At 39.2% G+C, this 24,130-nt stretch overlaps 4 protein-coding genes and 1 long non-coding RNA gene across 7 annotated transcripts in view; 2 read left to right on the top strand and 3 right to left on the bottom strand.

Annotated features, from left to right (window-relative positions):
• LOC108707042 overlaps positions 1-111 on the bottom strand; it is a 43,292-nt gene extending 43,181 nt beyond the window's left edge. Inside the window, exon 1 of the long non-coding RNA XR_005965048.1 lies at positions 97-111. This is a non-coding gene — a long non-coding RNA (uncharacterized LOC108707042). The remainder of the gene's footprint in view (positions 1-96) is intronic.
• Positions 112-2,620: 2,509 nt separating this feature from the next.
• Positions 2,621-5,412, top strand: LOC121399464. The gene is made up of 2 exons (XM_041580217.1): positions 2,621-3,598; positions 4,496-5,412. Exons 1-2 carry the CDS (start codon positions 3,098-3,100, stop codon positions 4,949-4,951), a joined length of 957 nt encoding a protein of 318 aa, XP_041436151.1. The 5' UTR covers positions 2,621-3,097; the 3' UTR covers positions 4,952-5,412.
• LOC108710786 lies at positions 3,592-6,382 on the bottom strand. 2 transcript variants are annotated; one of them, XM_041580213.1, is made up of 4 exons: positions 6,248-6,376; positions 6,025-6,114; positions 5,444-5,945; positions 3,592-4,416 (listed from the first exon to the last, which is right to left on the bottom strand). In XM_041580213.1, exons 3-4 carry the CDS (start codon positions 5,930-5,932, stop codon positions 3,886-3,888), a joined length of 1,020 nt encoding a protein of 339 aa, XP_041436147.1. In that variant the 5' UTR covers positions 5,933-5,945; positions 6,025-6,114; positions 6,248-6,376; the 3' UTR covers positions 3,592-3,885. The 2 variants fall into 2 exon arrangements, with proteins under 2 accessions (XP_041436147.1, XP_041436148.1); XM_041580214.1 differs by lacking the exon at positions 6,025-6,114 and having other exon boundaries at positions 6,248-6,382.
• On the top strand, positions 6,250-7,760 carry LOC121399463. 2 transcript variants are annotated; one of them, XM_041580216.1, is made up of 4 exons: positions 6,250-6,503; positions 6,561-6,907; positions 6,986-7,246; positions 7,337-7,760. In XM_041580216.1, the coding sequence occupies exons 1-4, from the start codon at positions 6,427-6,429 to the stop codon at positions 7,576-7,578; spliced, it is 927 nt and encodes a 308-aa protein (XP_041436150.1). In that variant the 5' UTR covers positions 6,250-6,426; the 3' UTR covers positions 7,579-7,760. The 2 variants fall into 2 exon arrangements, with proteins under 2 accessions (XP_041436150.1, XP_041436149.1); XM_041580215.1 differs by having other exon boundaries at positions 6,250-6,907; positions 7,337-7,759.
• A 7,519-nt stretch (positions 7,761-15,279) lies between these two features.
• LOC108704981 (mast cell protease 1A) lies at positions 15,280-24,130 on the bottom strand. Its single transcript, XM_018241732.2, has 5 exons — positions 23,399-24,130; positions 20,127-20,277; positions 18,799-18,931; positions 18,164-18,424; positions 15,280-17,740 (listed from the first exon to the last, which is right to left on the bottom strand). Exons 1-5 carry the CDS (start codon positions 23,457-23,459, stop codon positions 17,576-17,578), a joined length of 771 nt encoding a protein of 256 aa, XP_018097221.2. The 5' UTR covers positions 23,460-24,130; the 3' UTR covers positions 15,280-17,575.

Genomic DNA, 24,130 nt, shown 5'->3' with positions numbered 1-24,130 from the left:
TTACTGCTGCACTGATTTAATTTGAAACATAACTTTTAAATAATTTATTTTCTCTTGGTGTCCCCTGATTGGCTAGCAGAAGAAACTTTTCATTACCTGTACTCATGTAGCTTCTGATTGCATATAACAGAATACTTTACACTGCCTAGAGATGGATATGTAATAGTTACTTTGTCCTACTTGTCGTAGCAGCACATCCCCCATCAAGTGTAACAGAAGACATTACTAGTGAAGGAAAGCAGATGCATAAGTATTATATAACCTATTTGAATGTAAATATGCTTCCACAGCCCCCTACCCCACCCATTTGTGAAAAGAGACATAGACAGTACCCTGCTGTGATCTTTCTGTTCCTTTTACAAAAGCCACTCACTGAACTTTATTGTTATGCTTGGAATATACTACCCCCTAAATCACCGCCTCCCTCCCTTTAGGGCAGACTTTTACTGTTTACATCCCTTCAGTGCGGATACCGAAAAAAAAAAAAGAAAAGTTAGCAGCTCAGACTCGGCCTGCGATGAAATAATATGACGGTTTTGCCCAGTGTTAAAGTTAACTAACACTGAAACAAGTTGGCAAAAACACAACAGCAGCTTTCTGATCCATAGCAATGCTGTCTCTGATCAGCAAGAGCCTTATAGCAGTAACAGTAGCCGTAAGAGCCGTAAAACAGTAACACCAAAAAATTTAAGTTTTTTAAAGTAATGGAAATATAATGTACTGTTGCCCTGCACTGGTAAAACTGCTGTGTTTGCTTCAGAAACACTACTATAGTTCATATAAACAAGCTGCTGTGTAGCAATGGTGGAAATTGAAAAAAGGCTATACGGCACACGTTAAATAATGGATAATAGATAACACCATTATGTTATACAGAGCTTATATGCTATCTGTTGTGTAACCTGAGCCTTTTCTCCTTTAAATGGCTGTCCCCATGGCTACACAGCAGCTTATTTATATAAACAATAGTAGTGTTTCTGAAGCAAACACAGCAGTTTTACCAGTGCAGGGCAACACTGCATTATAGTTTTATTACTTTAAAACACTTTAATTTTTGATGTTACTGTTCCTTTAAGGTCTGTAGTATGTAGCTGCCTCCTTTGACTCAAACTAAAACCCACATTACCAAATTTTGCCATAAGACAGTAATCAAAATAACCACTCAGACAACATAATTCGTTTTGGAAAAAGGGGAGGTCATATTTATTAGAAACTTAGTAAAGACACTTTGCACCATTGCAAATTGGTAGGCCCACCGCCAGTTGTCATAGTACACATGTCCCCTGCCCGGGACGCAAAACCAGTGCCAGTGAACACCTCAGTGGTTGCCATTAAAATGGGTTTCACCTGGTTTACCCCCAGGCCTGAAAGCAAAAATCAGTGCAAGGGGGATTCCCAGTGGTTGCCACGCACAGTTCCAGGAAGGGCCGGGCCAAGGGGTAGGCAGAGTAGGCACGTGCCTAGGGCGCAAAGCTGGGGGGGGCACAAGGCACGTACCCCCCTCTGTCGCCTACCCCCGGTCCAGTGCCGACTCTCTGTTGTTTTTACGTCTACTTGTGCTCCTGTGCATGTGCGCGAACGCATGTTCTGGGCAATTTTTGTTCATGTGCACGTTTGCACCAATTTGCAAATGCGCAGAAGCGCAAAAGAAATAAAAAACACCGTCTTTCTTGCGCACGCGAGCGACATCTTGCGCATGCGCACTCGGGTAAGCTGGCGCCTCATCCCCCAGCTTGCCTTGGGCGCCTGTGTGTCGTGGCCCGGCCCTGCTTCCAGGGCCTACAAAGCACCACATGGGGCTCGCTTTGCCTTTGCACCAGTGTGAAATAGGATGGCATTGCCATTTAAGGGTTAACACACTTTGCACAGTTGCTAATGACCAGGCCCATCACCAGTTATCATAGTAGACATTTAAGGGCTTCTGTAGGTGTACTTCTTGACCCAGAAGCAAAACCAGTGCCAATTAGCACCTCAGTGGTTACCATTAGAATGGGCTTTGCCTGATTTACTCACAAGGCTGGAAAGCAGAATCAGTGCCAGGTAGATTCCTGGAAGTTGCCCCCACAAAGTCCAAAGGCCTGCTAACCACCACATAGGACCAGCATTGCCGCCACTCTCCACAGATTCTCAATTTGAATACTTACTGGCTTGTTAATACTAGAAAAAAATGTAGGGAGGGAGGATGCGTGAAAAACACATTTTAGTATTGATGCCACTTTGTTTACTGCCACTCTAATTACCATTGTTATCCTAGTCCCACCCCCAAATTTTCCCGCCTCTCTTGCAGCCTATTGTTTACCAACAGAAAACCCCCCAGACTGGTTTCATTACCTTTTCCAGCAGCCAGCCATTGTTTACAAACAAGAGACCCCCCAGACTGATTTCATTGCTTTTTCCAGCAGCCCATTGTTTCCACAAAAAGACTGGTGTTGTCTTCCATGCTACTACTCACAGCCCTTAAGCGCCCCATAGACGCAAATGTTTCTCTTGCCGAATGACCGATTTTAGGGAAGCCCGACCAGTCCTTCGAAATTATCGTGCGGTTAGTGGGATTCGAATGATCGTACATCTTACGATTTTTCGGCCGACATCTGTCAGGAAATTGATCGGCCAGGTCAAAAAATCTTTATCGGCCCCAGTGCAATCTATCTATGTTTGCAGGGCCAAGCAGGCAGCTACCCTTTACACTTGACAAAGAGTCTCATGAGACTCGAAACATGTTGTGTTAAACAATAAACACTGAAGCTTGAGCAGTTAATCTTGCAGTTTGGGTCGATCTTTGTGAACTTTATATTTGTGGATATATTCAGTAGCACACACGGCTGAGGTGTATCACAAGGTTTCGACTAAAGGTGGCCATACATGGGCAAACTTTTATCGTTCTGCGATGAACGACCGTATCGTTAAACGATCGTCGGACGATCGTTTTACCATGAGATATGCCATCCACGGAGAACGATTATATGAACAGATATAATCGTATCGTTTGACAAAAGAAAACAACGATTATACATCAACGTACGATGCGATATAAACTTGTGGTGGAAGCAGGATGTACAGCATACAGGAAGTGATGTAAAACATTAGTCATCGGTGGATGTTCGTTTGCCGAAAGTTCCTTCGTGTACGGACGAACGTTGATCAACAAACGATCTGTGGAATGGCTTCATTTATGGATTCAAAGCAAAGAGCTGCACTTGCTATAGTTTTATTAACATCAGTACAAAAGAAAAAAAAAAAGAGATCATTGTGGAGCAAACGATGGCTTATGAAGCGTGAGCAGTATTCACACATGGGTCTATTGAAAGAGCTGAGAGAAAGAAACCCTGATGATTTCAAAAACTACCTACGGATGTCAGACAGCAGTTTTAACACTCTTCTACAAGCAGTAGCACCACGGATTTCTAAACAAGACACATGCATGAGGCAAACTATACCTGCAAAGCAGAGATTAATTGCAACACTACGATATCTTGCAACAGGAAGGTCATTTGAAGATTTAAAATTCTCAGCGGGAATTTCTGCACAGGCTTTGGGGCGTATCATTCCAGAAACCTGCAATGCCATAGTGGAAGCACTGAATGCAGAATATTTAAAGGTAAAATCTCTATTTGTTTAGTTTACAAACTTTCAGATTAAAGCCCTGCCAGGTTCACCTCCCACAGCCATCATTGGACAGACAGAGTATTGTAAAGTTTAACATTTATTGAAATGAAACATAAATAAAATATAAACAGAAGTGTAATAAAAAAAGTGCATTCATTTTGCATAAAGTATGCACAGGGTGTACCAATAATACATACAAACTATATAACTGGAATTATAATTTAACAATATATAAACTATATTACAAAAAAGAGCAAAAACATCCAATTGTGCACAGGTTTATAGATGAGAATATTGCGGTTGTTCCTGTTCTGAAATAGAAACATTATTGTTAAATCCATTGTTTGTTGGTATAGGAGATACCATCGATGGCCATGCCGTTTGTTGGTCATATGTTACAACAGAATTTGGTGTGGACATTCTGTGTATGTGCTGAGGAAATTGATGTGGAGGAAACCAGTTTGAGTTATTAGTGCTTTCATATGGATTGTCCATGCATCTAGTTGTGTCATTTAGTTTTTTTCTTAGGCCTCTTTGCAGGGCTTCAGTTATAATTGATTCTGCAAACAGCCTCTGTTCTTCATCCATTCTTCTCAGTTTGGAAGCAGTCGCGAATCCAAATGCATCAAACTCATCTGATGGCTTGTGAAGAAGAGCAGCAGCTTCGTTTATTAATTTCTGTGTTGATTCTTCATAATTTACTTTATTTTTTCTTTTCCTGCCCTTTGGCATTTTTTGTGACATTCTATCTTCTTGTCCATCTGTGTTTGGAAGGCTGGAAGCACTAGTACTGCTAGTGTGTTGTGATGCCTGTGAAAATAAAAAAAGTGTGAGAAATGTAACATATCAATTACAATGAATATAATTTTTTACCCTTTTTTTGTTGCAGTTCCCCTCAACTGAAGTGGAGTGGAAAACAGTAGCTAAACAATTTGAAGATTACTGGAATTTTCCAAACTGTCTTGGAGCAATTGATGGAAAGCATGTGAGGATCCAGCCTCCCTCCAGTTCTGGCTCCTATTATTTTAACTACAAGGGGTATTTCAGCATTGTGCTTTTGGCAATAGTTAATGCCAAATATGAATGTTTAATGGTTGATGTGGGGAAAAATGGAAGAGTGTCAGATGGTGGAGCCATGGAACAAACCTTTTTTTATCAGCAGCAGCTCAAAAATGACCAATTACACCTACCATCAAATTCTGATTCAAGAGAAGGGATGAATTATGTTTTTGTTGCAGATGAAGCTTTTGCATTACATAAACATGTTTTAAAGCCTTTCCCACAAAAAAATTTGTCACGTGAAAGAAGAATTTACAATTATCGACTAGAGCTAGAAGGGTTGTAGAAAATGCTTTTGGCATACTAGCTAATCGATTTCGCATTTTCCATTCCGCCATAAATCTATCCCCAATAAAAATTGATAGTGTTGTTTTGGCCTGCTGTGTGCTACATAACTTTCTACGCCGCACAAGCAGTGCTTCCTACATGCCAGGAAATATGGTGGACAGAGAGGACATCGATCAACAAACTGTTATATCAGCCGAGTGGCGAAGTGAGCCAAATGGACTTTTGGAACTGCAAGCTGCTACATCACGAAATGCTACTATTGAGGCCAAATTAAGCAGAGAGAAATATGTTGATTTCTTCAATGACACTGGCGCAGTAGATTGGCAATCAGCTATGGTTTAAAAATGCAATCAGCTATGGTTTTAAAATGCTATCAGCTATGGTTTTCTGCTTCAGCAGTTAATGTGTACCTAAATTGTGTCAGCATTCATTTTAAAATAAAGTAAACATAATCTTTAAAATGTATACATTGTGTTTTTTATGAACTTACCTGGGACATATTTTCTGTGTGGTCCCCTTGTTCTTCAAGTACTTGTTCAGCTGTGATGTCATGCGCTTGTACGGCTGTTACATCCTCTGATTGGCTTGCCTGAGTCAGTTCGGATTCAAAATGACTTGAAAAGTTGGACCTGGAGTCCCTTGCCACCTCCTGATCCACTGTAAACAGTAACAGATCATAGTACCATAGTTTCGGAACATACAAGTCATTAGCTGAGGCACCTGATTTTTTGGAAGCTTGCACTTTGTTTAATTCTTTTTTAAAAACAGTCCTTATATTGGAAATTTTCGTCTTCACAAATTGAACATCAGCTTTGGGGCACACTGATTTGCAAAGGTTTGCCAATTCTTCATATGCCTTTTCTCGTTTCATTTTATTCATGTAATCTCCCGATTTCACTTTCCAGAGACAAGGAAGGGCCCGGTACAATTCAATAAATTCTCTCAGGAATTCTGGGTTGGTAAATTTTTCTGCTGGCATGTTGATAATGTAGCTGAAGAAACAATGATTAATAGTAATAACTACTGGTGTACAGGTAATTGCATTGACTATGTCATAAAAGGCATACTTACCAAATTATGTTAGTAGACAGCAGCAAGAAAATTCGTAGAAAGACGAAGGGATAATTCTACGATCTAGATCGGCTCGTTCGGTCCCACAAACTGCGGAGCAAACAAACGAACGAATGTATTAACTACTGGTTTCGGCCCCGCAAACTGCGGAACAAACGAACGAACGTATTAACTACTGGTGTACAGGTAATTGCATTGACTATGTCATAAAAGGCATACTTACCAAATTATGTTAGTAGACAGCAGCAAGAAAATTCGTAGAAAGACGAAGGGATAATTCTACGATCTAGATCAGCTCGTTCGGTCCCGCAAACTGCGCAACAAACGAACGAACGAAAGTATTTATCGTAGATTTCACTGGCTCCTCCTACTTCCGGTTGTGACATCACACAGGTTCCTCTGATGCAGCAGCACAGTGGAGAAGCCATGGAGGAACACAGTAGCACAAGAAAGCCTACCTATGAGGAAGACAGTGGAAGGAGAAAGTTTACTGCTGAGGAAGACAGTGGAAGGAGAAAGGAGGAAGACAGTGCAAGGAGAAAGTTTACTGCTGAGGAAGACAGTGGAAGGAGAAAGGAGGAAGACAGTGCAAGGAGAAAGTTTACTGCTGAGGAAGACAGTGCAAGGAGAAAGGCTACTGCTATGTCCAAACAGGAGATGGTGTACATGGTGTCCATCCTGGAAAAAAAAGATTATGACTGCAAAGAGGCAAAGTATTCAAGGCCGAATACAAGGAAAAATAATATCTTGGACATAGTCATCCAAGGGCTTCACAAGAAGTTTGGAGTAACCAGATCAAAAGACCAGCTTCGTAAAAGATGGTCAGATTTGAAGTTGAGAGAGCGAGAACAACTTCTAAGCATTAGAAGGATAATTAAAAAAAGTGAGTATTTTTTGTACTTCACTATATCGAAGTTCTAAGTTTCTAAAACGTGTTATTTACCCTTTTTTTTTTTTACAGAACAAAAGCGTAAAAAGTTGCTTTGGACCAGAAAATATTCTAGAGGAAGTGCCTCTTCTTCTGTGGGCAAGCCTGATCCACCAGAGTCAGAGGATTGTGAGAAGGATGACAGGGAGGAGAATAATGACTCGGATGACACTGTGACCATTGATCCACTTGAGCAGTCCAAAACCTATGCAACCTCTGATGCAACAGAAAATCCAGTGGAAGAGTTGAGTGACACATCTCCTAGCAGCCCATGCATTCTATTAACCAGTACAGGTAGGTTACACATTATAGTTCTAAGCAGCCACCACTGTTAAAAAAAAAAAGAAAAAAAATATTAAAACAATTTTCCACTTTATTTCACAGAAGAATACATTGCACCACAAAAACTACTGTATCTTTATACAGAGGGACAGCCAGATGTTCAAATTTCAGAAGAGTTTTCCATTGCAGCAGCAACCAAGAACTCTGATCCAAAAAAAGAACAAAATATCTTAGGGGATATTGAAAAATGCAAGCAAATCTTGGCAAACATTAAAAAATCTGTAAATTCATTAGAAACAACACTTGAGAACATATGCAAAAAAGTTTCTTATGCTGATGAATAATTTGCTGTAAAAATCTTGTGCATTTTTTTCCCCAAGTATGTTTATCACATAATGTTTTGCATGTGTTTCAAATGCAACCAATCTTTTATTCTTTTATTCTTTTAATAGTGTTGAATGCTATAAAAAATTGCTGCATAGTGTATGAACATAATATGCTATAGCACGTTGCTTGCTGCATGTGCAGCTTAAATAAATATTTTTTTTTTAAAAAAAGTATTGGTCTTGCTTTTATTTCTATTACCTGTTGCATACATGTGGCTTTTAATACATATAGAGATTTTTATGTGGTTTATAATGTTTTTATGTCTGTGCTGTACAAGTGGCAGCCCCTCTTGTCTTGCCCACCATCTGTCTGGCTGCTGTGACTGCTTTGTGTAGTTGTGTATTGGTTGATATTGTTGTCCAGCACCTGTCTGGTTTTTGTGTATCTGATAAAATCAGTATCTATAAAGAGATTACCTGAGATTAAAGTTGTAAATGCATTTTTAACAATCAGACACAGACTGTATACCCTGCACTTTCACACTTGTAGCAGTGTTTTCACCTCATCAGACAGTAGGAGTGGTGCCAGCATTGTGTCATTGTCTGTAGGATATAGTCAGTTTCTCCTTCCATGCCCCATGCAGACATATGAATTTATAAATAAACTCATCACATATGAGGTTATAGGATGATATTTATGTAGTGAGCACCAATTTATTTTCTTTACATAGCTTCATATGATTAATGAAGCTTAAGCAAAGAATGTTCTGGTCCTTCTGTATATTTTCGTTGGCTTGTTCTACAATCCTGACATGCGCAAAGAACGATCGTTCTACGACAAATGTCTGTATTTCACACTCACTGGCCGATTTTATTCCTGAGCGACTAAAATTTTTCAACTCATCCGATCAATTTGGCGAACGATAATGTTGAGACGATCGTTCGTCCGACGATCGTTCGTACACCATCAACTACCCGATAACTTACCGATATTATCGGAACGTTCTGAGATTGGTCGTTTGGAAGTAAAAAATCTGCCCGTGTATGGCCACCTTAAAAGTTGTTTCGCAGTCTGTTTGAGGTAACAGCATCATTTCTTTTTGAGGCAGCTCCCCTTTGTTTTCCTGGCAAATTGGTCTTTTTAGTTGATGGCAAATTCGCGCGATCGTAGGATCGTTCCGAGAAGATCGTGGTCTCACGATCAGGATCTGATCTTTTAAAAATCTCAATATCTATGGGCAGCTTTATTGGGCTTTGCTTGTAGTCAGTGAACTCAGCCTCTTATTTAACATCCTGATATGTTTATCAACCAATCAGATGAAAGACATGAAAAAGTGGTGTGAGATGCAGTTTTGAGATGCCATCTACCAGTGCTAAGCATTAGAGTTTTAACTCACTGCATACATCTCAACATTTTGAAAATATGAGAAAGAGGGATAAAAAGATTTGCAGCGTAGAGTGACATTTTGAACATGCCCATTTTTGTGGACACACCCCCTAATTACCATGTTCATTTTACAAAAATTTGGCAGGTTATGAATGTTTGAACACATTTCTGCAGTTTTTATGTTATTACAGCTTTGCTAATGAAGGTGAATTGCCCTTTAAGCTGCAAGTCACAATTTCCCCAAGAGACTTGCTTATCTTAAATTGTTTCAATTGTTTCTTTGCTTATCTTAAATTGTTACAAAAGTATCTAAGTACACCTGGCACATATTCTGGGCTGTCTGCCAAAAGCCAATTAAGTTAGAAACATTGTATCCTTTTCTGGCTGTTCAGTGCAGGAGATCAAAGAGAAAATCAGGACATTTCAGTAACAATCTGGGACAGCGGGTTGCGTTGTCAAAATCAGGACTGTCCTGCAAAAAACGGGACAGTTGGGAGGTATGCACACTGTCATATGTATAAAGGAGGAGGCAACCCCACCCCCCAAACCTGGCACCTCCACTAACTGTTGCCCTAGAGAGAAATGCTCACTTCACAAGTAATTGTCAGTAGATTTTTTGAAGAAATACATATTAAAATGACCTAATCTGCTCTGAAACTGTATGTGAAGGTGAACAACCCTTTTAATAAGGACTCTTGTCCATTCAGAATACACTATGTATGTGCTGAGGTGTTTCACATTCGCTTATGTTTTCACTTATGTATTTCTTTTCACTGTATACCCACAGACATTGCTGCACTTTTGTTGAATAAATCCCTAACACTTCAGTGCCAGAGAATACAGAGGGTTTAACTATATTCAGCCTTGACTATTTTCCCAAATCCTAAATACCACAGAGTGTTACTATAATTATTTCCACTTCGTTGACAAACAGCTTTCTCTTCCTGCCTGCTCACTGAATACCATACTGCCAGTGAGTTACCTCTCAGCATCTATCACAGAGTGACATAGTACTCACAGAAGAAACTTTTTTCACTACATGCGAGTCACATTATGTCGTAGGGCTGCCACCCAGCCAGTATTTTACCGGCCTAGCCGGTTAAACACCTGCCAAGGCCGGGGCTGGTAATACATACTTAACAGCAATGTAGCTGCTGGTAATTTTGTAATACTCTTAAGATTAACCTTGGTCTGCCCTCAATTATCCTAAATTTTACCTTATTTGTATGTGGACCCGCTTCTAAATCCTCCCTCCCCCCTAAATCCTAGTGTTGCAGTGTCATAGCCCCACACCTTTTGTGCCATAACCCCGCCCATTTTGCACCAGCTTCCGCCTCCTTTTGTGCTCGTCCCTCGCCTGCCAGTCAAATTTTTCCATAAAGCAGCAACCGTACATGCAATCATTCAGTAGCAAACCTTACAGGCCCGGATTTGTGGCGAGGCCACAAAGACCCGGGCCTAGGGCAGCAAAATCCTAGGGGTGGCATGCCGCCCTGCCGCATCCCTAAGGAGCACTGGGGACTCAAAACTTCCCAGTCCTCCTATGATTGAAAGTGCACTCGCGCATGAGGGGTGTCGTTTCTAGAAATCTGGCCCTGAAACCTCCTTACTACTCTGCTTGTGCATCTTAGCTTCACGGTGTACGCACACATGATGCATTTCAACACTCACTTGTGACTTTCTTAGGGGCTATCATTTGTGTTCTACTCGTCATTCAAATTGGAAGATTTACAAAGTTGTGTCCACAGTTACATTAACTGCGGAAAGCTTTAAATCTGAATGAAAAAATGCAAATAATATCCCTTTGAGGAAGTCACGGGTAAGTGACGTAAAGTGTCATGCGTGCATATACAGTGATGCAAGAGCCAGATAACAAGCCAGGTAGCAAAGTATTCCAAGATTCAAAAAAAAATCTAAGGTCACATTCACTTACCAAGACACAGCAAGCAAAGTGCAATTTTGAGTGCAATATTTATTCCTGCTGGTATTCCCTGCTTCAGGTCTAGCTAGTGTCATTTTCAGCATGACCACCTACAGAGGGAGCTCTCGTCCTTCATATACATTTCTTTTCTTATTGGCAATAACAGTGGGAATACAACATTGTTATGGCAGGCTATACAGTGGTGAAGCCTTTTTGATGTTTCTCTAGCTGTACAGCAATGTTCAAAATGCAGTCTTCCACAAAAAGTCCAGTCCACCATTGCGGCAATCAAAGATGAATCAGGCACATTGATGCACAATCCTGATCATATAGCAACGCAATTTCACAAATATTACTCTGCCTTATACAATTTAAGACAGAACCAGACATCGGACTCCCTGCGAACAACCCCCTCACTACCTGATTTTTTTTTTTTCATAAAAATGACCTAGAAACCCTAAACGCTGAAATTACACAAGATGGGGTCTCAGCCCCACTCAAAACCCTCCCCAATAACAAAGCTCCAGGCCCAGATGGGTTACCCTACCAATATTATAAGCACTTTCGCCTCACCCTCTTACCCTATCTCACCAAACTGTATAATAGCTAGTGATGGGTGAATTTGCGCTGTTTCGCGGAAAAATTTGTGAAATGGCTCCGGTGTCTCGTTTTTGACTAATTTTCGACGCTGGCGTCCGTTTGTCTCCGAATATTTTTTTTTTAACGACACCGAATTTTCGCGAGCGAATTTGCACGGGCGTTTTGCGAATTTTTTCGCCAGCGGTGAATCATGCAAATTCGCGCCTTCTACAGACTTAACCTCATTTCTCACCCTAATTCTGAAGGATGGTAAGGACCCAAAGGATGGTAAGGACCCAAACCAACTATAGGCCTATCGCCCTACTGAACACTGATCTGAAGCTAGCCCCCTTATTGCCGAAACTGATTAATGCAGATCAAGTAGGTTTCATACTAGGTCGCCAGGCAGGGGACAACACAAGGCGAGTGATTAACTTACTTAACATACTAGAAGCGCAGAATAGACAAGCACTAGCACAAGCAGCCGATGAGAAGGCGTTTGACCGCCTAGACTGGACACACCTTTTCGCCCTTCCCCGACACCTCAACTTAACGGAACCTTTTCTCCAGGCTCTGCAGGCCTTGTATAGCAATCCCACAACTTATCTAAAATTACCTGGTCACTCCAACGCCCCGATTAATATTTCAAATGGCACCAGGCAGGGTTACCATCTGTCACCCCTCCTTTATGCACTGAGCATAGAACCACTAGCAGCTCATATAAGTAACCATATAGACATTAAGGGAGTAGAGGTGGGTCCTACCCAACACAAAATCGCTCTCTTTGCAGACGATGTGCTCTTAAAGATAACCAACCCACAAGTGTCCCTTCCTTCCCTACATAAGTTGTTAGACACTTATGGCATTCTCTCTGGGTATAAAATCAATGTGACTAAGACTGAAGCACTTCCCTTACTTATCCCTACTTCATCCTTGAGAGCACTGCAGGCCACTTTTAAGTAGAACTGGAAGAAAGACTATATCACCTACTTAGGAATAAGAATCACACCTAAATACTGAGATCTTTTTAGATACAATTTCCCACCTTTGGTTCAAGAGACAAAATCTAAACAGAAATGGGCTGGATATTCCATATCTTGGATGGGTAGAATAGCCTCTCTAAAAATGTCTATCCTCACAAAATATCTTTACCTTTTTGAGACTCTACCTATTCCTATTCCCCAGACAGTGCTAAAGGAGATCCAGATACTATTCCATGTCTTTATATGGGGAAAAAAGAGACATAAAATAAATAGAAAAACCTTAACAATCCCGGTTCAAATGGGAGGTATGGGGGCACCACAGCTTCAATATTACTATGAAGCAGCTCAGATTCGCCAGGTGTTGGCATGGTCACGATGGTCCTCTGATATTGTATGGGCAAATATTGAAACACACCAGTTCCAACCCTATCATCCTAATGCATGGATTTGGTCCGACTTGGGAAAGGTTAAACCTAAAGTGCAGATGCTTAAGACCACGGAACATACAATAAAACTTTGGTGGAAATTAAGATTCAAATGTAAGCTTGCATCAAATCCGTCCCTACTACTTTCCCACCTGGGTAATCCTCAATTCCAGCCAGCATTAACCCCATAATATATACAGCAATGGAAAGATGCCCCTTTTTTCACTTTAAAAGATCTGACTTTACAGGCCAATGGTACTTTCCCAATGAAGGAAGCATTAAAGGACAGAGCACCAGACCTCTTACTCTCATGGTACGAATACTTTCAGTTAAGGCATTACTGTGCCCTATCGTTGGTGACAAAGATAGATGACCATCTTACCTCCTTTGAACGCCTGGCAGTTCAGGGACTACCCCAAAAAGGTTTAATCTCTTCCATTTACAAGTTACTGGCTAACCCCTCCCTGGAAACAGGATATAGACACAGTTATATGCAAAAATGGGATGACTGTATAGGGAGAAGGATTGAAGTCCAGGAATGGGAGGCGATCTGGGATAACACCAAACGAGGGATTACCTGTGTCAGACAACAGGAAAATGTCTTTAAAATTTTAATGTTTTGGTATCACACACCAGTCAAGCTCCATAGGTTATTCCCGGAAACTCCCTCTAATTGCTAGAGAGAATGCGGGCATCAAGGGGACTTGCCCCACATATTCTGGTTCTGTCCCAAAATACTGACATTCTGGGATGAAATCATAAACCTGCTGAATCAGGTGACCCATCAAACTCTAGATAAATGCATTCTACACATACTCCTGGGGAAACCATACAAGCAACTTCCAAAGCACATGCAAAAAATGGCCAACCACATACTTTCAGCTGCCTGCATCTCAATTGTGGCCAAATGGAAGACCTCCTCTATCCCCTCCCTGCAAGAACACAGGGTGAATGGTATCAAACAATATGAATATAATTTAGCAAGATTGCAAAATAAATCTCCTTATATCTCAAGATCTGGTCTCCATGGGAACTACTCTCGACCTCAACCCAGCTATGTACTTAGATCACAAACGGTTTAGTAATAAAAATTGCATTTAGCGAACTAGGTCTTTAGTTGGTTTCTCTCTGTCCTTTTTTCTTTCTTTCACTTATTGTTTGATTTTATATAAATGTTTTAATGCCAATTGTTACATTTACAGACTAACATGTATAACATGGATTATGAGCCTAAGCACTGGGCATTAATATGTGACTGAGACCATATATTGCTCCTTAAAATCCATATGTAATGACTGTATCAAACATACATTCACTTCAGAAGACATTTCAGTTGAAACTTAGAAAGATTTTAGAATTTGGCAAATCCATGGGAATACTTACAACTAAGGAATTTGATTATATTTGGTGTGAACATCCTAAAATTCCCATATTCCACACACTCCCCAAGGTTCACAAGGGATTGGAAACCCCCAAATGTAGACCAATAATAGCAGGTATGGGGTCCCTAAATGAGAAACTTGGAGAGTATGTGGATAAACTACTACAACCTATAGTTACTAATCTAAATTCCTATATAAAGGATAGTGGAGATGTTATAACCAAGTTACAAGATGTCATATGGGAAGATGATATGATTTGGATAACTTTAGATGTTACAGCTTTGTACTCCTTAATAGAACACCATCTTGGCCTACAGGCCTTACACTTTTGGCTTTGTAAATCGAATTTCTATTCTTGAGAACAAAATGAATTCATTTTTGAATCTGTTCAGTATCTTTTGAACCATAATTACTTTATGTATGATGGGCGGTATCATATCCAGAGATGTGGCACTGGAATGGGAGCGCGTTTTGCGCCGTCGTATGCAAATTTATTCATGGGATGGATTGAAAAGTGCCATATCTTTGGAGATGAGTCAAAATGGAGTAAACATGTATTTAAGTACTTTAGGTTTATCGACGATCTAATTGTGATCTGGAAGGGAAATACTGAACAGGTACAAGAATTTGTGTCATTTTGTATTAATAATGAATGTGGTATTGAATTCACTTATAAGACTAGTGAAAAAGTGTAGAATTTTTGGATATACAGTTTACACAAGAAGAAGGCAAGATTAAGACAGATGTGTTTAGGAAATCCATTAGTAGAAATTCCCTTTTGTTAAGGACAAGTAATCACCCGGAACCGCTTCTGGAGGGCATCCCGATTGGACAATTCCTTAAGAAGGATTTGTTCAACTTGGGATGCTTTCCAGAAAGTGGCAATGTACTTGTGGGACAGATTAGCAAAGAGAGGATATAGTACTAAAACTTTAAAAAAGGCATATGATCGAGCTGTTCTTAGTGATCGTAACCATATGCTAAGGGAGAGTGGTAGAAATAAATGTGATAGAACTAATAAACATAAGAGATCAAAAACAACTGATAGAGAAAAAGTTTATTTTGTGACAGATTACAGCAATGAGGCAACTGATATAAAAAGGATAATAATGAAACATTGGCATGTGATCAGTGCGGATCCGTTATTAAACATTGATAAGCCATGGTTTACGTATAGGAAAAGTAAATCAATTGCTAGCCATATATCCCCTAGCATGCTACCCGAAAAACGAGAACATAGAAGACCTAATTTGTTAACATATGTAGATACCTACAAATGTGGAGCAAGGGTTTGTAAGGCTTGTAATTATATAAATGTATCAAAGGGCTTTAGGAGTTCAGTTACAGGCAAAGAATATGACTGTAAATCCTATATACCGGTAAATTGCAAAACTGATAATGTGATATATCTGGCAACATGTATATGTGGAAGCCAATATGTAGGTAGAACCATGCGGAGAATGAAGGATAGGATTTTGGAACATATAGCATGTGTAGGGAGAAAAGACGTCTCATCTGCTATAGCTGAACATATTTTAAATAAACATAATGGTAATGATAGATGTATATCCTTCCAAGGCATAGAACATGTCAGATTAGATAGGAGAAAGGGGGATTTGGAGAAATGAATCAATAAAAGAGAAACATGGTGGATGTTTACTTTAGAAACAGAAAAACCAGTAGGTTTAAATAAAGATTGGGAGATTAAATACTATATTGAATAGATCAATTTATTAAGTTGACAATATGTAAAATAATGCTTTCTTTAAGTAAATTTCCACAATGTGCAATCTAACTATCCCCAAAAGAGAAAAAACATACATGGAATCAAAAAGAGTTCTTTTAATAACTTGTGATTGTCTTAAAAATCTTAATAGATATATATAGGGAATATAAATCTGAAGAGAAATGTGAAGAGAAATTTGGTTTATATATGTGTAATACACCTTTAAGAATCACACTGTGTGAATTGTTTGTCATTTAGATATGCTATAAAGTTATGCCTTGTAAGAAATCTGTAACACTCTGAGGAAGTGCCGTAGGGCATGAAACGCGTCAATGGTGATTATCATACACTGTACCGAAGCTAACAAATTTTAATGGAACCAATAAAGTAACATATTTTACAAATTTCAAATTTGAAATCGTGTTGAATATATCCACATGTATGATGTAGACTGTATCAAACATGTTTTATTTTTTCTTTGATGAGATATAAAATATAAGTTACAAAAAAAATGCAGTCTTCCAGCAGTTGTAGGACCACTCCTCAGTAACAGCTGGGAGGGCTGTAGAATGCACATTTTTGTGCTATAGGTTCTAGCAAATTATTTTTGAAGAGTAAGCCTATGTATATTATGTATATTATTGTTAATGAGCAAGCTATCAAACTCTCCCTTTCAATACAAAATGTGATAATTTTTTATTTAAATGTATGAAGGCTCATTTACTGACCCCAAGACAGGGAGCAAAGTGCAAAAAGCAGGCACAAGCTGGAATGTTTTGACACTTTGCAACCTACCCTGGAGTGCAGGTCCTTGCACTCCAGAACTGATTGCTCCATCAATGCACTCCAAAAGGGTGGACCCGAATTTCTGGAAAAAATACCGTTCTTTCTATATTTTTGCCTATTCCCCCCCATTTATAATACTGGCATCATATTTACCAGCCCGGTGGCAACTCTAGCTAAAGCATAGAGCTGCATTTTCTTTCCAACTGGAAGCGTTAGGCCACGTACTTGGATTCAGCTGAATCCAAACTCTCCTGAAAAAGGTAGAAACCTGGTTGAATCTCTAATCAGTATTGAAGCTCAGTTTATGCCTGGATTGAGGCTTGAGGGACATATTTGGTAGGATAGATGTACTTTGCTGGAGAGAGATTTATTTATGAGTGTGCTGTGTGAATAGAAAGAATGCACAGTGAAACTGAGGATTAGTGAGTTGTACGGAGGAAGATTTAGATGGGAGGATTTAAGGATGATGAATTCCTGCTCCATGTGTATTTTCTGCTTGTGATAATTACTGACTTTTATGTCCTGTGTAATAATTCACGAGTCTTATGTTAATAAGGCCCCTATGAAAAGTCAAAAGATAGCAATACATGTATATACCCAATGTCTTACAACTAAAAAGAATCAGTTTTAAATGCTCCTCTAATATTAAAATATCGTTTAATTAAAAAAAAAAAATGCAGTATATATGCGTGCTACTGGGCATGGAGGGTAATGTTGTCTTTAGAGAGAAGTAATTACAACATGTTCTTGAGGTTCACAATGTATAACCTCTAATGTAAATTCTCGATTGTGTTCATGCTTAGGAAGTTGGTTCCTGTGCTCACAATCAGTAGCTTTCTTTCTTGCACTTTGGTTTTTTTAGGGAGCTATTGATCCAGTCAATATAAGAGAAAACACTGGTGAAAAGGCGAGGGCCAGTGCAGTCTCCTTTACCACCATGTACAAGCCCATAAAGATACTTGCCACAAAAGAGAGGTCCACCAGAATCACCCTAGTAAAGGAAGAAAAGACTTTGATGAGAAACAAATTCATTGTGTTGTAAATTTTTTGATAACTTGAGAATACCAGATGCACACTATTGCTGGACCAGTAAGTAGCATGAGACTTGCTCTACAACATAATAATAATATGACATGAAGAATATTATTAAGTTTTGAACTTTCAGTGGCATGTAGGTTTGTCCTTATGCTTTTTTTTATATCTACTGATGTCTATAGTGACTGAAGAAAACAAAGATATCATACCTAGTTCAGCGGTAAAACACAAGCATGCAGCTAGTTCTTGCACTGAGTCATTTCCCCCCTCCCCCCAAAAATGAGTGGTTTCACTCTTAAGTTACAAAAAAAAATTTTTCCTTTGCTTTTCTATATTGAGTGTAGTTCATTAGTTGATTTTTTCCTTATTAATCACTTACCCAACAGGTAGATTTTGATTTTATAATGTTCTGAGCACAGATTAATTCTTTCGTATTGTAGTTTGGGAAAGCTTTAGTACACTCATTTGGAGCAACTACTTTCATGTCAAGTTCCTGCAGTTTTGAAGCCATGTTGTGATTGAATGTATTAATTCGACCCCATCCAGCAACATTGCAAAGATCTCCAGTCTTTAGTTTTGGTACACTTTTGTGGAGCCATTTAGGACAGACATATTTATTTTGCACTGCTTTCTTCCTCAGCTGCATTTTAAAAAGAACATAAAAGAAGGGATCTGGTAGAATACATTTAAACTACATCCTAAAATATGTTAAGACACATTGCAGTGTTAGGAAATAGATGGGGGTAAGGAGGGACAGCATCAGGAAAGTCGAGAATAAAAAAAAACCCAGTCACAGAATAAAACCATGAGCGATATAAAGGTTACAGTTGAATCTGCTTGCTCTGCACTAAGAATGCCAGAACGCTTTCTTTGCCCTTATATTATATGAATATGTTATTCCTATATAGTTAGACATTACAGCCATCACATTTTTGCCAAAAATACATGTTTCTTCTTCAGAAATACAGAACACAATTTAACCCAGGACACTAGACAAATTAGCTGGTACTGTACCTTAAGCAGCATAATGTCTTTGCTCTCATCTTTTTCGTACAACGGGTGCTGAATTTGCTCACAGACATCTATCTTCTGCTGTACTTTTTCCCACTTATCAATATTATGAGCTCCCAATGTCACAACAATTTGGCTAGGAAGCAAAATGAAACATCAAGATCTGACACTTACATTATATTAGCAGCACCATTTTGATTTCTTACAGATGCTTAACACAAATGGGACTAAAAATGAATATAATACCTTTAGGAGCCATTTTAGAGAAAAAATAATACGGTTCATCTCATAAGACACCTCCTAAGAATAATCAATTAGAAATGTTATACAGGTATGGGATCCGTTATCCGGAAACCAGTTATCCAGAAATTTCCGAATTACGGAAAGGCCGTCTCCCATAGACTCCATTATAATCAAATAATCAAATTTTAAAAATTATTTCCTTTTTCTCTGTAGTAAGAAAACTGTTGCTTGTACTTGATCCCAACTAAGATTTAATGAATCCTTATTGGAAGTAAAACCAGCCTATTGGGTTTATTTAATGTTTACATGATTTTCTAGTAGTCTTAAGGTGTGAAGATCCAAATTACGAAAGACCCGTTATCCGGAAAGCCCCAGGTCCCGATGATTCTGGATAATAGGTCCAATACCTGTACTGTTTCTGAAATAATCATGTTTCTTATCGGTACAAAATAATGTTTTGATGAAGGTTCCTATTTAAATGAATGCTGTGATAAATTGTGCCATTGTGTGCTGTATTAGAAATGTGATGTATGTAAATAGCTCACAGGTAGTACTAAACATTTCCCCTGAGTGCCACATTATAGTTTTTTTTTTGCATGTAAAGGTGACCATACATAGACCGATAAAAGCTGCTGACAGCCCGAGTCGGCAGTTTATTGACCCTTGTATGGGGCCTTCCAGGAGGCTTCCATGACTGATATCTGCCCAAAAATCATCCAGATATCGAACTGACAGGTTTAAATATCCCACTGGGTGAGGACCTCAACAGTTCATTAATGCAGTCTTTTCTCCGACCACCTATTCTCCTCTCATTGTGATCGAATCCCTAATGACGAAGGATTGGATCAGCCCAACATCACTCACCTCTAGGTGGGCATATCTGGGAAAAATCCACTCCCATTCTTAACTGCTCTTCAAGTGTATGGCCAAATTAAGATATGTCCCCAGGTTGTACAGCCTTAGTAAGGATTAAGAAACACATTCTATGTATTCTGTTGTCCATAGAGTAACAATTATACCTTCAGTTGTTTTATAATGTATGCTAGAGACACAACCTTTTTGCCTTAGCTGAGGTCCAAGATACTTACGATCCTTTGCAATGTGCTGCTGTCAAGACAAAGTTTTCACTTATCAGGATTCCACCACATCGATTTTCTGGTTTGTCATAACCGGTGATATTGAGAAATGCCATGTAGGGTTTAGAATGTTTAGAAACTTCTTTTCCATTTATAATGCCATCTGCCGATAGGTATAACAACGGATATTTTTAAGATAAAATAAAACAAGATATTTTGTGCAATTAAAGGAACAGTAACACCAAAACATTAAAGTCTTTTAAAGTAATGGTGTGTTGTTTATATATTTTATATCTTTTATATCTGGAACGGTCTATTTCCTATGATGGATGAATGGCTAGTGTCAGAGGGTCGTTATCTATTACCCCTGCCCTCTATGATGCCATAACCCTATAGGGCCCAAGGCAGGATGGACTATAAGGGCTAATGGTCAACTGTGGACAATGGTCACTCATATAACTTATACTAGGCCATACAAATAAATGATCTCCACTCTGTTACTTAGATTCCAGAGTGTCAGCATGTCTCTTATGCCCTTTTGCAGAAGTGTTGCTCAATAGCTGGCTGTACCACAATGGCTATGTTTATCCAACAGATGTTTATGAGGCTGTGGACATTTGGAACCAGAAATCTCTTATGTTGCAAAACTGCACATCTTACAGGAATGTATAAATGTATATGCCAATAAGTCTCCTCGCCAGACCATGTATGGTATTTCCGTGTACCCTAGTCACAATTACTGTAACTGCCTTCTGAAAGCTATATAACGCTTGGATCAAGAGGTGTCTTTGGTGAGTCCTTGGGTGACATTCTGTGTGTTACTCCAACAGCTTACCCAGACAAAACTGTTATGTTGTATTCTGTGTGAATAAATTGCCTGACTATTACTAAAGGTTTTCCTTTACTGAGTTTTGTCTTACACAAGGTCAAAATGGTACAACTAAAAATACCATCAGTGTTTGCTTCAGAAATTCTATAACCGTTCATACAAGGTGCTGTGTAGCCATGGGGCAGCTATTCAAAGCTGGTAAAGGAGAAAAGGCACAGGTTACACAGCAGATAACAGATAAGCTATGTAGTATACAATGGGATTCTTCAGAACCTATCTGTTATCTACTATGTATCCTGGGCTTGAATGGCTGCAGCCATGGCTACACATCTGTTTTAACAGTGCAGGGCAACAGTACATTAAATTGTCATTCCTTTAAAACACTTTCACTTTTTTGTTGTTACTGTTCCTATAAGTAACACTGATTAGATATGAGAATAGGAGACTTGTGTCAGTCACAGTCATGGAATTTAGCTGATAAGAGCAGTGGCTGTTGTTTCAAGGCATGGTCAGTGGTAAGAAACGTATACAAGGTGCTATCATTGTATTTTTATTACACAGGAGCTTTACTGAACCTTTAGGGCTAGTCCACACGGGGAGATAGCGACGCGTTTGCGGTCGCGGCGACAAAGCGCCGCGACAGTCGCCGCGACCGGCGCAGGCGACAGTTTTGTATGGGCGCCTATGTAAAAACGCCTGTGCTAACCACACGAGGCGATGCGCTTTTCAACAGTCGCCTGAAAAAGCCTGGCTTTTGTCTATTCCTGCGCTCCCCTGCGGCTGAACGCCAAAAAACGGAACGCAGGGGAGCGCAGGTCAGAACGCTCATGTGTAAGAGCCCTTAAGGACTTCTACTGCATAAACAGTCCCCTCATAGAGAATCATGGAGGATTAGATAGATAATGTAAAAGCATTAGGCAAATACTTTATGACAATTATTAATAGCATGCAAAGATAATGTTAATATAGATGTAAAAAAAGGTTTAATTTTTGATGTTATTATCTCTTTAACACTTTAGATTGTAAAGGATAGTGTGTATCCCATAGTAGGAGGTCACATAGAATATTGCTATGGAATTTCTCTGGAACTCCTTGATGACTTCTAATAAGCCATATAAATAAAAGTAAATTCCAGTACAGGGATGTGGACTAAAGGGTTTAATTATACCTTGTGTAAAACTGGTAACACTTCTGGAAAACAGTAGTACTAAGGAAATTACAGATATTGCACAATATAATTAATTAATAGATATAAATATTATTTGCCAAAAATAAAAATGGAGCAGCTTTTACATGTTTCTCAGAACAACAGTAATGTTGGATAATGTAAGGTACTTGTACTATTTACTTTGAAGTAGTCCTGTATGTGGTATGACCTAATGCAGATATTTTGACAGCTACAGAAGGATTTTATTTCTTGGAGCTTACCCTCAGCAGATGAAGAAAGCAATATTTTGAAATGACAAAGAGGACCTCTATCGGCAAATATAGTGCATATTTAAGATTAATGGGGAACTATCATGAAAATCAAATAGAAGCTTCATTATACTAAAAAAGACCCTTTATATATATTTATATGATCAATTCTGTACTGTTTGTGAAATAATCAAGTTACTCTTTACTCTTCCCTTCAGCATCTGTTTCTCTTCATTCTCCCTCTTCATGCAGGAGTTGGGTGTCAGGTTTTTATTGTTTATAGTTAGATCCAATATTTATTTTAGGGTGGTTCCCTTTTCCTAGTAGATGTATTAGAGCTTAATCCAAAAACCGATTTCAGCACAAACAAAATCTAACAGAATAAATCATTTTAACAAGTAAAGAAACAGGATTTCCAGTGATTTTAAAACAGTGAGCTCTAATACATATTTTAGGCAAAAGGAGCCTCTCCAAAGGCTGTATTAGGGCTCTTACTGACGAGAGGTTGAAGCTGCGCTTCCCTTCGTTCCGTTTTTCTGCCTTCAGCCGCAGGGGAGCGCAGGAATAGACGCATTTAGCTTTTTTTCAATGGGGCTGTACTCACACAGGCGCGTGTAGGTGCCGAACGCAGGAAAAATGCAGCATGTTGCGTCTCAACCTGCGTTCAGCGCCTACATGCGCCAGTGTGAGTACAGCCCCATTGAAAAAAGCTAAATGCGTCTATTCCTGCGCTCCCCTGCGGCTGAAGGCAGAAAAACGGAACTCAGGGGAGTGCAGCTTCAACCGCTCGTCAGTAAGAGCCCTTAGACCTAGCTGTCATTCAGAATCAGGCTCCCAACTCTTGCATAAAGAGTGAATAACGAGACACAGATGCTGATGGGGAGAGTGAAGAGTAAATTGATTATTCCAGAAATTGTTCACAATGTTTAATTAACTAATATATATAAAATGTCTTAATTCAGAATGATGAAGCTTATTTTAACTTTTTTGATAAGTCCCCTTTAAAAACTTTAAAGCAAAACAGTAGGAACAAACATACCTGCTATAGTGTACTGGATGAAGAAAGCCAGGAATACAAATGATACAGAGTCCATTCTCATTCAGAGTGAAAGAGAAATAATATAACAGATGTATGAACGTTTATATAGGCGCAAAGTAGCATGTGCGTTTGGGTTTCTCAAAATCTGTGATCTGTGTAGGTGCATTTGTGGGTTTTTAAGTACCACAGCTGTATCTCCTCTGTTCTGAAAAAATTATAAATATTCTAGTATTCTCTGAGGTGGTTATCTTTTGGATAGATCTTCTTGGTTATCTTACTTCACTGGTTTCTCTTCCTGCATTGGAAACTGCTTCGATTGCACATCCTTTTGATCAGAGTGGTACAAAGGAGATAAGTTTAGTGACACCAGCAATATCTATGCGTGGCATCAACAGAGAGTAGTCAAGCTGCTGGGTAGTGAGCACTGGAGAATTGGGAATGAAGCTGATTGTTTCAAAGTAATTGCCAAGGTGTTTTTTGAGGCTCCATGAGTGTCCTGAGACCTAAAATTCTGTTACTATTGCTTAGTCTTGCACATAAAGTTCAACAGGTCTAAAGGAGACCTGTTACTCCATGTAGGGTAAAGTGCTTGCAAATGAGGACTGACTGTTAAATGAGAACAAATTATCAACAAAAAGACATGTTGCATCACAAGTTTTAGGCTTCCGTACCAGCCCCAAGGCCACCGCAGATCTGTGCCTCTGAAAAAATAACTTCCCCTATTCTTTTCTG

Source organism: Xenopus laevis, chromosome 1S, assembly GCF_017654675.1.
Source record: "Xenopus laevis strain J_2021 chromosome 1S, Xenopus_laevis_v10.1, whole genome shotgun sequence".
Classification (NCBI taxonomy): Eukaryota; Metazoa; Chordata; class Amphibia; order Anura; family Pipidae; genus Xenopus; species Xenopus laevis.
The sequence above is the reverse complement of the archived record's forward strand: the minus strand, read 5'-3'. Positions and strand labels throughout refer to the sequence as shown.

What these genes read in the sequence shown, in the direction of transcription:
- LOC108710786 (XM_041580214.1), bottom strand. Translation starts at nt 5,932, where the DNA reads ATGCCAGCAGAAAAATTTACCAACCCAGAATTCCTGAGAGAATTTATT. An exon ending in ACACAGAAAATATGTCCCAG is followed by an intron (nt 4,417 to 5,443) that starts GTAAGTTCATAA and finishes TTATTTTCACAG; the next exon opens with GCATCACAACACACTAGCAG.
- LOC108704981 (XM_018241732.2), bottom strand. Translation starts at nt 23,459, where the DNA reads ATGAGAATGGACTCTGTATCATTTGTATTCCTGGCTTTCTTCATCCAG. An exon ending in GCAGCACATTGCAAAGGATC is followed by an intron (nt 18,932 to 20,126) that starts GTAAGTATCTTG and finishes TTTGCTTCCTAG; the next exon opens with CCAAATTGTTGTGACATTGG. An exon ending in AAGACATTATGCTGCTTAAG is followed by an intron (nt 18,425 to 18,798) that starts GTACAGTACCAG and finishes TTTAAAATGCAG; the next exon opens with CTGAGGAAGAAAGCAGTGCA.
- LOC121399463 (XM_041580215.1), top strand. Translation starts at nt 6,427, where the DNA reads ATGCAGCAGCACAGTGGAGAAGCCATGGAGGAACACAGTAGCACAAGA. An exon ending in TAGAAGGATAATTAAAAAAA is followed by an intron (nt 6,908 to 6,985) that starts GTGAGTATTTTT and finishes TTTTTTTTACAG; the next exon opens with AACAAAAGCGTAAAAAGTTG. An exon ending in CATTCTATTAACCAGTACAG is followed by an intron (nt 7,247 to 7,336) that starts GTAGGTTACACA and finishes TTTATTTCACAG; the next exon opens with AAGAATACATTGCACCACAA.
- LOC121399464 (XM_041580217.1), top strand. Translation starts at nt 3,098, where the DNA reads ATGTTCGTTTGCCGAAAGTTCCTTCGTGTACGGACGAACGTTGATCAA. An exon ending in TGAATGCAGAATATTTAAAG is followed by an intron (nt 3,599 to 4,495) that starts GTAAAATCTCTA and finishes TTTTTGTTGCAG; the next exon opens with TTCCCCTCAACTGAAGTGGA.